At 34.0% G+C, this 14,087-nt stretch overlaps 1 protein-coding gene across 1 annotated transcript in view; it reads right to left on the reverse strand.

Moving 5' to 3' along the window:
• LOC109833730 overlaps positions 1-6,708 on the reverse strand; it is a 32,132-nt gene extending 25,424 nt beyond the window's left edge. Inside the window, exons 1-5 of the mRNA XM_020401517.1 lie at positions 6,500-6,708; positions 5,517-5,567; positions 5,143-5,225; positions 4,949-5,048; positions 3,447-3,525 (exon numbers count right to left, since the gene is read on the reverse strand). Of these exons, the coding sequence (XP_020257106.1) occupies positions 3,447-3,525; positions 4,949-5,048; positions 5,143-5,225; positions 5,517-5,567; positions 6,500-6,616 (430 nt within the window). The 5' untranslated portion in view covers positions 6,617-6,708. The remainder of the gene's footprint in view (positions 1-3,446; positions 3,526-4,948; positions 5,049-5,142; positions 5,226-5,516; positions 5,568-6,499) is intronic.

Genomic DNA, 14,087 nt, shown 5'->3' on the forward strand with positions numbered 1-14,087 from the left:
TACAACCAACATGCAGTGTAGCTCAAAGGAACAATGAGATGGTTTAATCAAAATGTGCTAAATATCACTTCTATTCCTTGTCCTATCCAAGATACAGGCAAAATGAGGATATCTGCAAGAAGCTAGATGTCACTTCAATTTGGGGTCAAATGAGGAACAATCGGTTGAGATATTGGAAATGTAAAGCGAAGAACAGTTAGCACAAGTCATAGTATGCAGTGTAGCTAAAAGGAACAATGACATGGATGAATGGCAATGTGCTAAAAGATAGCAGAATAAATGAGGAAATCTACAAGAAGCTAGATGTTGCTTCAATTTGGGGATCAAATGACGGACAATTAATCAAATATTGGATATGTAAAATGAAGAACAGTAAGTGCAACAAATACGACGTTTGTTAGGAATCACAAGTTATAGTCAAAGGAGTAGATAGGACAAGGAATAGACCTTAAAAATCATGGAAAGGACATGGTGCTCACTAATTTAATAGAAGATAAAGTAGAGCACATAGATTATATACCACTGTGAACATGATATAATGGAGTCAACAGCTGGACTGATGTTTGTATATCAGTATATGCTTCGACAACTATAGGAGTGCCTAGGTTAAAATTGGTTAATCCAGAAGTTCAAGAGCTGCATAACCACGAAATGATGAGTCAGGTGGGCACATAGAACAGAAAATCCTATGTTTTTCTGTTCATCCAGTTAGAAATGATTGACTACCAGTTAAAGATCATTTAACTTGGCACAACAGTCACAAAAGAAATTGTTGCATGTTATAAGAGTATTTGCTAGATAATCTCACCCCTCCCATCCCTCTGGGGCCTCCCACTATGAGGAATTAGCTGGCTTGGCCTTGTTATATATTTTCCTATTTAGGATTAAACCTTAATAATACTTGAGATGACCAATTTTCAGTTTCTATGATCATTGAAAAAAAATGCTTTTCATGTGTACATGATAAGCATCCGCCCTGGAGTTGCATACTGTATAATCTAGGTATCTACTACAACTTACTCAATGCCTAGGGCAACCTGTTACTAGCTGCAAAGTCTGCTTCAGTATGAACTTAAATTAAAAAAATAAAAATAGCTCCACGTTAATTGAAAAATTGCGTGTACAACGTGATCTTTCAAGGGCTCAGATGAATTGAATGTTCAGTTTTTTTTAGTTATACGTAAATGCATGGTGTAAGTGGCCTGGAATATACTTGGCCAGACAATGATTCACCAATCCAATATATCAGAGAAACTGAGATTTAGAGGTTGAGAACATAATTAGCAATATTAGCTGGAACTAAAAGGTTTCAAGCAAAAAGAACGTATTTAGATCACGTGCCTAGGGGTCCCTTTTATGGTGCAAGAAGCTTAGCATGCTAATAAGGTAGGTTCGTGTCTCCCTCCATTTTCTAAAGTGAGTCATTGCTATTTTTAAGCTGGGATGTTTATGGTTTTCTTTATGAAATTTAACTTGATCATTATTAGAGTGCATGTGTAGACATTTCATAGAACTTGATATATTAACTTTAATTATTGTATGCTCACAATTTTAAATTCTTACAACTTTGGGTTGATATACTGAGAACCATATTTTTCTAGACATTGATTTTGACAAAACGCGTGTCGATATCAAATCCACAACTGACAGTGCTTGACATTTATTTTGTAAGTTTGTTTGGGTACTTATTTTGATAGAACTGTTGTTTTGCCTTTTAGTATGTCATTCGATATTTTGTATTGATAGAGTGGCCTTCAAAAATTTATGCAGATTTTAGCTCATGTAGCGTAGCGGATATCCTTCCGGATTTGGCCTTTGTGACAATTTATCCACAATGAACCCAGTTATTATTATGAATTATGAGTATGCTAGTCAACTTTGGATTATAATCCACAATGGATTATAGGCCAAGTGGATTACAAGCCAAACTATTTGGAAAATTTAGTAAATTATAATCCATTTTAGTATTCGGTTTGGCAAATGGGTGGCTAATGAGCCATCATTGTTGTCAAAATGACCACAACATTTAATGAGGCTAAAGAGAGATAAATAAAGCTTGGAATTTACCGAAATGATGAGAATTATATTGGTCTTTTACGCAATCAAACCTTGTTGCTTGTAAGCTACCACAGAATAAGCTAGGGTGCTCGACCTTACATTTTGGTGGCTTGTAAGCCAAAAATAATGATAACTATACTGCTCATTTACGCTACTACACTACAAAAGTAGTTGGGCTCCCTTTATGAGTCATCAATTTGAAAACAATTGAAAAATGGACCTCACACTTTTCTCTCTTATAATGTAAAAGTAGTGGAGTAGCAGTGCGGTTATCACTACTCTCAGCCAAAATAAGTCATTTGCCAAACACGTGACCACATACCAAACATGCTCTACGACAAATGAATATTTGAAAGTGAAATTTGGTGCATTATTAATGATATTTTGTTATTTTGAAATTTGAACATTCTTATTTCGGTAGCTTATCCTGTGAATTGAATTTTTATAGAAGTATCACCAAATATCTAAATATTGTAAAATCCTAAATGATTTCGATACCTAAACTTTATATCTATTATAGTTTTATGTACATATGCAGTCATTCACTGAGCTCACCTAGTTCCTTAGGTACACAATTTATTTTATTAAAGGAGATATTTGACTTTTCTAATAGTACATGAAAAGGGAAAGTGGAGCATCAACAGTTATTTAAAGTTTGTCTGGTTGAGTTACTTTTTCTTTTGGGTAACGAGGCTTGGTTAGAGCACTCGAGTCCCCACTCCCAAGAAGCAACCCCGGGATTGAGCCCCCTACCAAACATAAACTCTAGGGTGTAAGTCGCATCGTAATTTAGCCTAGCCCCAAATAAGTAGACGGAAATTGAACCCAAAACTGCGGGAACCATATTGGAACCTCCCAACCGTCCAGATCACTCGTGATCTATAACTGCTTGAGTTACTTCATCTAAGATATGGTATGTCATGCGTAAATTTAAGCTCAAATCGAGGATTTTATATTTGACAGTCCAAGAGAAGAAATAGTCGAAGAATTGTCAATTTAGGTTTTGTAATGATTTTCTTTAGTGGAGAAAGCATTGCATACTGATATTATATTTTGTAAATGTGAAAATTGTGTTCTATGTTTAAACATGATTAGCTAAATTAAGTTCACATTAATAGCCATATATCCCATATTTATAGGTAATTCTGAATAGTGACAAGTACTTTGATTAAATAGTGCATTGTAAAGTAAAATCCTCTAAAAAGCCTAGAGATACTTTAAAATCAGAGTAAAATAAACTAGAATAATCACTTACTAGAAATATGATAAGGTATAAAAGTTTTATTAATTATCATACATATTTACACTATGTATTCTAAGTATGATTCTTGTTAGTAAGATCGATAAGCGTGTAACCAACTATACTCCTTTTTAGGAAGATCTCATACCATAATCATCAATTGGTCGTTGTCCATGATCTCCTAGAACTGCAGTAACCAATTCCGTTGATATGCATATACGATTTTCCTACAAAAGATAAATATGCAATGAAGTTAATTGAGCAGTGAAAACCATAATAATATAATATTAACTCTCTAACAGTCAGCACGAAGAGTAGTCACATCATGTGAACTCTTGTAGACTTTTGAGTAACTGTATGTGTGTAGTGCTCATTTACCAGCAAGCAATATACTGAACAATGCATCACTATCTCAGACAAGAAGCAACCTCTGAGTACCAAACAAAAGACTAATAAATTTGCTATTCAAATTACTTCAACTGGCAACTAATCTATTGATAAGAAGAGAAGTAAATTCAATGTGAAATACAAACAATTTAATGGTTTAATGGTTGACTGGTTCATTAGAAAAAGAAGAAGATTGCAGAAATATCTTTCACTGCTCAAGGAGGCTTCAAAATTTTCTTGGCCTGTTTTGGGTTCATACCACTTTCTAGGGTATAGGAAACCATTTTCAACATTCTCGTAAACCAAAGGTCTACGGAACATGTTCTTGCATAACTTATAAATCATGATGTTTATGGAACCAAATGCACTTAGACGAATTATGACGGAAGGATATCACCATCAATTTAAGCCGCCAACAAGACAATAAATAGGTCTTCTCATGTATACTGTCTCAATTCAGGTTTGTTTGATCTTCTGCAATATAATAATGGTTGCAGGTATGTAATATTTCCTGTGAACCAAGAATGTTTGCTATCAAAAACATTCAAATAATTAGACCATTTCGTCCAGTGTTTCTCTTGTATTCATGATGTTATATGTTCTAAGGACTTGTAAAAGAATGACACCAGGTATTATGGTTTAAAGAAAAAAAAAGGATTAAGATTTTCTCATGCAGCATGTTATAATATTTTTGAAATCAACCTCCCTCCCTCCCTCCCTCGCCTTACTGTGAACTCTAAAGTCAGCAAGTAATTGTCCACTAAAGATGCTTATCCAGTAGTCTATTTTAAGGCTCGTCAATATTAAAAACTATCCTTGCCTTACTGTGAACTCTAAAGTCAGCAACTAACTGTCCACCAAAGATGCATATCCAGGATATTCTAACTCAGATCAATACTTCACAATCCTAAGCCTTTCAACCTCTAAGTTACCAGGCTACAGCCTGCTGTTCTAAAAGAAACAAAAGGAAGGAAACAAGGACCTGCAAAACCTCTAAGTTACCAGGCTACAGCCTGCTGTTCTAAAAGAAACAAAAGGAAGGAAACAAGGACCTGCAAGTTAACAAAATCCAACAACAAATCAAAACAGTTCTAAAAGAAACAAAAGGAAGGAAACAAGGACCTGCAAGTTAACAAAATCCAACAACAAATCAAAACAGCTTTTTATGAAATCAGAGATTCATCAGACCCTCTACTTGTACTCATGAATACATTTGTACTCGTGAAAGTAGTCAACTATGTTATAGAAAATAATATGCTCCACCTCAAGAAAATCATTGAACTCTGACTGCTTTTTTCTTGCTTGAGTACCCCAAGCCTCGTGAAACATCCGACCCAGAACAAAAACACCAACTGCAGTATATCTATAATAAAGCATAAAGTTGTCAATAATCAGCACACATAGAAGTGAAGATGAGTTTCAACTGTCAACAACAACCAAGGATCAATTTGTCTCACACGTTTCCAAAGCTATTCTTGGCATATGCTCCCCCCTTATGCCCTGCATACATAAATAGAGATCCGGAGTGTTTGAGTGAGACCTGCAGTTGTCAAACTCCTATTGTCAATACAGGAAAAGAGTTCAGAAAAGAAAAGAAAGAAAGGAAAAGGAACTTCAAATGACGTTATAGCATATGCTAACAGTGACTCCAGATGTCTAAGAACTTCCAAATTTTTATTATAATCAACTAAGTAACATTGATTTATTCCTCTGAAAGTATATATATAAGAAGATGCCATCATGTGAAAAAAGTCTATAAATTAGATATCAGGAGTACATATCAAGTGCAACATGAACGACGTAAGATATATAAACAATAGCTGAAGCACACCTCCAAGGTAGCCTGGCCATGAGCGACCATCTCTATCATTCTTGTCCTAATCTGCACAAGATAAGATCATGTAACCAATCAACTTTTCCTCCAATTTTTTCAAAAATGTAAAAATGCAAGGGAAACAACATAAAGGATAAAATGCAATGATGATACAACAGATGCAACGAATATAATAAAGGTAAAATATACATGGTTGTAGAAGATCAGAAAAAAGAACCAAATTATAATTGATAAGCGACAAATAGAAGATAATAGTTGGTGTCTAGTTTCTAAATTATTAAGGCTTGTAATGAGTTCAAAATCAATTACCTTGCAGCTTTTTAGGAGTCATTTTACATTGTACACAGATACTTACATGCCTTTGTACGTTCAGCATTTAAATGCAGCATAAGGAACCTAGATGTCTTCCCTTATGTGATATTTTTGTGTAGTTAACAAATTAATTACAACAAATGTGGTCATCTAACTTCATTATTTTTGAAGACTTTTCTATAAATCACATTTTAAGATTATGATATGATCTCACGCCTGAAGAAACAACAGTCAGGTCCAATCTCTCCCAAATTTTAGCCTTGTATTGATATTTGTATTTGAAGGTTGACATAGCTTTAATGCTTGTATTCAGATGAAAGAGGTTAACAATTTCATAGAGAACCGCGAAGAAAGAATAATAAGACAACCATGCAAGTAACGAAGTCTGCTGTTATCTTCCCTGCCCCAAAAACATTGGTAAATATATTTCACACTACAAAGCTAAGTAACAAATGTGTAAATTTGCAAATACAGATAGTTTGTCAATTGTCATATTAGAAATCTAGAACGAATTAATGAAAGGAGAGCACTTTTATTATCTAAAAGGGTTCCCCATTCCAGGTGCTCCCAGCAAATCGAAAATTTCAGGACATGAAATGCTTGAAGTATTAAAATCATGACCACAAAAATAAACCCGATGATATGAGCATCAGGAACCAGTAGCTCACCTCCTGGTGCGATTTCTCGTTCTCGAATTTGGGATAAAATGTAGCCCGTATCTGCGCCCGCGAGAACGTACAATTATCCACAGTAAGCTCCTCGAACGCCTTCGACAATTCCGGCATCCCCTTCACCGGCGCCGCCTCTTCAGCGCCGCCGCAGAGGAGTGGTGTAAGCCTGGCCTCCACGTTTTCCCGGTGCCGCGGCGGCGGTGACCTCTCGGCGACGCTCCGACCGTCTCATCCGTGGACGACGAAGACTGCGACGCTCGTCAGGTCAGCCTTCGCTTCCACTGCGGCTGCGCAGCTTCTGCTCGCTTGTCGGTGGGAGTAGGGCATGATGGCGATGGATCGGAGGTCGCGATGAGAGAGGGGGAGAGTGGTTTGAGAGCGAGAAGAGAGAGGAGTTTTCGAGAGGAGGAGGAAGCCAACATGAAACAGGGATGGGGAAATATTGGGCGAGCGGAGAGCGAGAGCAGAGGCGGTGGCTCGTCGCCACTGTCTTTCTTCACGTGTCTACTGTTTTTCTTTTTTTGATTTCACCCACAAAACTTTGGGGGTGTTGCACCTAACCGCCTGAACTTTATTTATCTCACAAAACGTAACCCCCTTGAACTTTGGGTTGTCTTGAAAGTCCCCTCTGAACTTTAATATTCTTCTACTAGAATACACTGCATGCAATTTGAGAATAAGTAAAATGTTATTGAGAAAGAAATCTCAAATTTTGACATTTGTCACTTGCACACACAACACACCCTTCGTCCAAAATGATATTTTTTTTTCAAGAAAGTTTTAATCATTTGCAATTTACAAGTAAGGGATTCTGATCAAAGATGTTCAAAGTTCGGAAGGGTTTTGTTGAATTTCGTAAACTCAAAGCGGTGAGATAATATAGTTTTGACTTAACATGATAACCCCCCCCATAAAAAAACAAAAAGACCCTCCCAAACCAAGAAGAACATAAAATAAAATTTAAAAAAAATTGCTAGCTGATGTGGAATTAACCCTTTTTCAGTGCTAGTCCCTTCAATATTTCATATTTTTACATTAGTTCCTCATACATTGAAATGGTTATTAAGTTCCTATAATTCTTAAGTTGTTTTAAAAATAGCAAATTGATTAATTTGGAACAACTTATTAGAATTTGGGGATATAATAGCAATTTTAATGATTTAAAGGAATAATATCCAAATACAAAATATGTAAGGGACAAATATAGAAAAAATCCTTTTTTTGAGAAAATTAGGAAAACCAAAATCTCGAGCCATTTCTCATGAAACTGTCTGACGTCTGTTTTTCTCCACTAAACCACCCACACTCAAAACATCCAACTTTCAACATCGTTTGTATTGAACCATAATTTCCAGCTAAAGTTTCTTTTGTTATTTCCCCACTAAACCACCCTACCTTACCCTCAAAACATCCAACTTTCAACATCATTTGTATTTGAATAATGATTCTTTAATGGCGGAGAAATTATTCTATTAAATAGGTTTGGATGGTTAACATGAAACTTTCATAATTTTCTAATATTAGAACATTACATAATTTAGTAATATTAGATCCTTACGTGAAATTTGAAAATTTTAAACAAGAGAAAAATAAAAAGGATTGGGAGCTCCGTCCTTGGCTGTGTGCATGCATGAGGAAAAAGAAATGAGGGGTTTAATGCATAAGGTTAGGGGTTTGAAAAAAGTAAGAAGATTTTATAGTGGGAGAAGCAAAGTTCGCCGAGGGTCTTGTGTAAAATAGCCCAATTTGGGGTTTTTTGAAATTTACATTTTCTTGGTTTTTGGCACCTACAGTCCCAGATCATCAACACCTACCAATTTGTCTTTGGTTGATCAAAATCTCCAATAGCTACCATGAAGTTTAAGATATAGGAGTAGCAATATACAAAGTTTAAGATCACAATATCATTTTTACTGCAACTAGTATAATACACGTGTTTTTTGCACGTGAAAACGTACATGTTTTAAATTTTAATTTTTTATTAAATAGTAAAACTATGTTTAATAAATAAATTTGTATAATAAGATTGCTTAAAAAGAAATTGTATGAACTAATTATTATTGTATACTTATTGTAATTAAATATTTTTTATAATGATCGCCCAGTATTAAATTTGTTTATAAATAAGTTCTCAAATCTAAAATTGTTCTTAAATAAAACTATCAATTTTATAATTTCTCTTAAATATGGCTCTCCAACTTGAAAGTTGTTAACTTAAATCTTCTTCTTTTTTCGAAAAGAACTTAAATCTAAATTAAATAAGCTGCATTATTATTGCTAGATTTTATCTTGTCCCCGAGATAGTTACACTTGATACATGCAACATATTACAAATAGTTACTTCTCATTATAATTATTTAATAGGGTAAGTTATACTAAATCCTTGTGAACTTGAGGCATATAAACTTTCAAAGTTACACTAAACCCCTAATGATTTTTTTTGTTTCAAAGAAGACTCCTAATAACATTCTGAATTTTACAGATAACCCTGTAAATTAGAACCATAAAATGGCATAAAAAGCATTTTGAAAGTTATCGGGGATTTGATGTAATCTATCTTAAAGATATTAGGGGCTCTCTACAAAAGTTATTAGGGGTTTAGTGTGATTTCGAAAGTGCATAGGATATATTTACTGTAAAACGTTGAAAGTTCATGAGGGTTTACTGCAATTTACCTTTTTAATACTATAATTATTAGCTCAAGTAATACTATTAAAATAATTATATTGTCTGTATGCTATAAAATATTTATTTAATTTAATTTTTTAATTACGCTATTAAATAATTTAGTACTATAAATATTTTATAAATTTTTATTGTACTATTATTAACAATTAATAGTATTATTATTAATATTAAATATTTTTTTGTAAAAAGTTTAGTTTTCAATCATTACCAACTATAAATTATTCAGTATCATGGATAATCTTTGAGAAAATACTCTAAAAATAATATTAAATTATTTAATAATATAATACTAAATAAATAGTGCAATTCATAATTAATGTGATATTATTAAAATAATTACAATATTTATGTGATTCAAAATTTATTCTATTTATTTTACTGCTCATTGAATTATAGTATGATTTTTAATAGTATTTAGTAATATATTATTCTATGTATACTCTTATTTTAATTATTTTATTATAATTCATAAATAATTATTATAATATTTTAATTGGTTACTACTAATAATTATGTATACTTATATTACAATTATTTTATTTTATTATTTTTAAACAATTAATAGCTATAATATTATTGATAATTATAATTGTTTAGGAAGGTGAGGAGATGCATAAATAATAACATGCTATATTTATTTAATGAAAGATTAATTAGAGATAATGGCTTAGTTAGAATTTATAAAGATTTAAGAGGGTAAAAAAGGAAATTAAAAGTTTTAACACCCCAATCCTTTTTTTATAGTAGTATATATATAGATAGATTATTTTCCGATCACCATTATTTCTAATAACTTTCAGTTAGCAAGGATCTTTAGTTAGCAAGGACTTTGGTTATCAATGAAAGAGGTGCGTGAATGAGAGTTTATCTCAATTTCACTTCACTGTGCTAAAGTGCTGAGTGTATAATTGTGCATTGTGCAGTTTGCATTGCGTGTGAGTAACCTTGGCTTGATACCAGTCAAACAAAACCCCGAGATATTGCAATCTAGATTAAGATAAATAGTACAAGTACTGCAATAGGGGTGTCCAAAAAGCCCGGAGCCCGGACCCGGCCCGGTGTCCGGCCCGGGCCCGGCCCGGTCGTGCCCGGGCCCGGGCCCCCGGGCCAAATCTGGCCTAACGGCCAGATTTGGCCTTTTGACCGTTTTGCCCCTTAAAACGGTCAAAAACGGCTATTTTTCGAGGGTTTTTTGGTCATTTACCTAGGGGGCTGGTTCTATAAATAGAGGGGGGGTTTCAATTCATTTTCTCACAACAAAACTCATCTATTTCTCTCTCTACTACTCTCTTATACAATAATATACTATCCTATAATCTTTTGTATTTTCTAATACTTCCAACAAATGGCTTCTGGGTCTGATTATGAAGAGCAACATGCAACTCCTACCGATCCAGAGATGAGTCCTCCTACAACAACTCCTCATCCTACCGGTGTTAATCCTGAATCTGGTGGTGACGAATCTACGGCACCAAGAGCTCCAAAAAGGCCGAGGTCTGATGTATGGAATTTTTTTGAGAAGATAGACGTCACCAAGGATGAACACGGTAGGATCATCTCTCAGAATGCGAAATGTGCGTTGTGCGGCCAGATATTCAAAGCTCATCATAAGAGCGGCACCAACCATCTCAAACGGCATATTGAAAAACACAACAAAGGCCAAAATCTACAAGGTGATATCCGGCAGTCTATGCTTTCCCAATCATCCTCTTCAGGTACCCTCGGCAGTTGGAATTATGACGCTGCCCGAGCCCGGAAATGCGTAATCAGGTTTATTGTTCTTAAAAACCTTCCTTTTAAATTAGTAGAAGATGATGAATTTGAAGATTTATTTAGAGATGGTTTTTATCCTGCATTTACAAAATTTTCTCGTCAAACCTGTCAACGTGATATTTTAAAATATTATGTTGAGGAACAGGGAAAAATAATTTCTTATTTTAAAAATTTAAACTGCAAATTTTCTTTAACTTCTGATATTTGGTCATCTAGAGTGCAAACTGGTTATTTATGTATAACAGCACACTGGATTGATGAAAGTTGGAAAATGTTTAAAAGAGTTGTTTCTTTTATTGCAATTGAAGAGTCACACACTGGTATTAATGTTGCAAATTTAATTGTTGAAGAACTTATGAAACTAGAAATTGATCAAAGAATATTTACTCTTTCACTAGATAATGCAAGTAATAATAATGTAGCTGTTGATTTTCTGAAAATAACTTTGTCATTGCCATGTCATGGTGAGCTTTTTCATGTTAGATGTATCTGTCATATTTTAAATTTAATTGTTCAAAGTGCATTTTCTGAAATTAAACCCATGATAGAAAAAGTTAGAACAGTTACTAATATGCATAATGCTTCTGAAATGAGAATTAAAAGATGGAAACAATGTTGTAAAAGAAAAAATTATAAGCCTAGACTAATTCCAAAAGATGTTGACCATAGGTGGAATTCCACCTATGCAATGTTATCTGTAGCAATAGAATATAAAGAAATTATAAATGATTTTATAAATTTTTATGCTTCTAGTTCTAGCTCTGGTAGTGCTTATGGAATAACTGAAGATGAATGGACAGTTATATGTAAATTAAATGAGATGTTACAAGTTTTTTATGATGCTACTATGTTATTATCTGGTTGTTATTATCCAACTATTACTTTAGCTGCTTTACAAATTTTAAATATTCAAAAATTTTTTGCAAAATATCGTATGGATGATACTTTTGGAAATATAATTTTTCAAATGGAGAGTAAATTTAATAAGTATTTTAGGCCTATTCCTCATATTTTTGGTATTGGTGTTCTTATTGATCCATGCTTGAAGGAAATTGGCCTTCGAAGTTTGTTACAATCATTGTATGGTGGACAGATTATAGACTTAGATGATGGATCCACCCTTACTGCTACTACTCATTATTTAGCTATTAGAAATTATTTTCAAACCTTATATGATGAGTATGCAGCTAGATATGGTGTAGCTACACAACAGTCTTCAGCTTCGGCACCTTCAGCTTCGAGCACAGGTCGAGGTAAAAGTGTAAGTTTTGATAGGTATGCAATGGTAGCTGAACTAACTGGTGGATCTGGAACTTCATCAGGATTAGATGTTTCTGAAATAGATGAATATTTTTCTGCTTCTTTAGTTAGATGTCAAGGAAATGCTTTAGATATTTTGCAATGGTGGAAAGTATATGGATCAGTTTCATATCCTATACTTTCCACCATGGTTCGTGACTTACTATCAGTGCAGGTTTCGACTGTAGCCTCGGAATCCGCTTTCAGCACAGCAGGACGTTTGATCGACGACCACAGGACATGCTTAGATCCGTATACTGTACAAGCGGTGATGTGCTTACAGGATTGGTGGAGATACGAGAAGCGAACACAAGGCATCGAACGGATTGCTATGATTGAAGATAAATTTGAAGAGTTGGGACTAGCAGATAGATATAATGATTAGATAATATTCATAAAATTGTAATTTTTATTTCTTAGCTTTAAATTTGAATTAAATTATTTCGAAAAAAGTTGCAAATGATAGTGATATGGGTGAGTAGGTGCCAACCTAGTTGGGATGTACTCATCTATTGTGATGCGACGAATTTCGAAATAAATTTATACTTGTAAAGGATTTACCGATTATTAATAAAGAAGTTATTTTTATCATTTTTTGTACTTGTAATTTATGTCATTTCATTTCAAGTTATTAATAAAATTTATGACATTTTTTATAATAATTTATAATTTATGGTTTTGTTAAAATTTAAAAAAATAAAAAAAAACAAAATTTAAAAAAAAAAACAAACCGGGCCGGCCCGGTGTCCGGCCCGCTCAGGCCCGGGCCCGGGCCCGGACCCGGCCCGGACCACCCGGGCCCGGGTCCGGGCTTGGGTTTTGCCCGGCCCGGGCCCGGTTTTCCGGGCCGGGCCGGGCCGGGCCGGCCCGGATGGACAGCCCTATACTGCAATGCCTAATAATTAGAAACTATGGATAGACATGTCATAGACACAGATTAACTCTTGGCCTTCTAAGTCAAGGGCTCAAACGTTGATCACTAGGCCACTTTGGGCACATAGTAGGTGCACCAGGTAGGCTTCGTTCAAACCCATTTCACCTAACTAATACAAATAGACTCGGTCAACTAATACCAAACAACACCAAATGACTTAATAAAATGACTCAATCTAGACTCATCCTGATCCCCGATATGATGCAATACATAACAATTGGGAATGGTTAATCCGCTCCTCAAACTGATGAGGACCTTGAAATTGACAAACGCTTTACTTCAAACATATACTAATTCTAACTTAGAAGCAAAACCTTAAAATTATTATCTACGATACAGTAAATACTATTCTTGCTACAATATAAGCCATAATACTAAATTTACTATTCATGTTACAGTAATATTATCCGTCTTAGCCAGACTGTTTGGTAAATATTTTTTCCCTTAAATATTATTCATGCTACAGGTATTTTTTTTTTTTGAATCTTAAACATGATCTACTGCTAGAGTAAAATTTTCGCCATTTATCCACTATTCAAGCCTAAGTAATATTTTTTTAATCTTGAAAATATTGTTCATATCTTTTTTTTTTTGTTCTTGCACATGATGAACATAACCTTTATCGTACATTTCACAAATATAAATTTTTTTGGCTCTTTTATAGAAAATTGATAAATATTTCTAATTGGTATATTCTTTTGTTAACGGGTTTGGAAATTCACTCTGTAAATAGTAGTAAAAAAACTATGGTCGAAGTTTTTATGAATATTATATATAAAAATCATGTTATTAGTTTAGCGATAGATATAACTCGGTAAACAATACCTGCAGCAAGGCGCGGTCTTAACGCTAGTTTTATTTAGTTCCGAGCTAACTCCAAATATCATATTC

Source organism: Asparagus officinalis, chromosome 3, assembly GCF_001876935.1.
Source record: "Asparagus officinalis chromosome 3, Aspof.V1, whole genome shotgun sequence".
Taxonomy (NCBI): Eukaryota; Viridiplantae; Streptophyta; class Magnoliopsida; order Asparagales; family Asparagaceae; genus Asparagus; species Asparagus officinalis.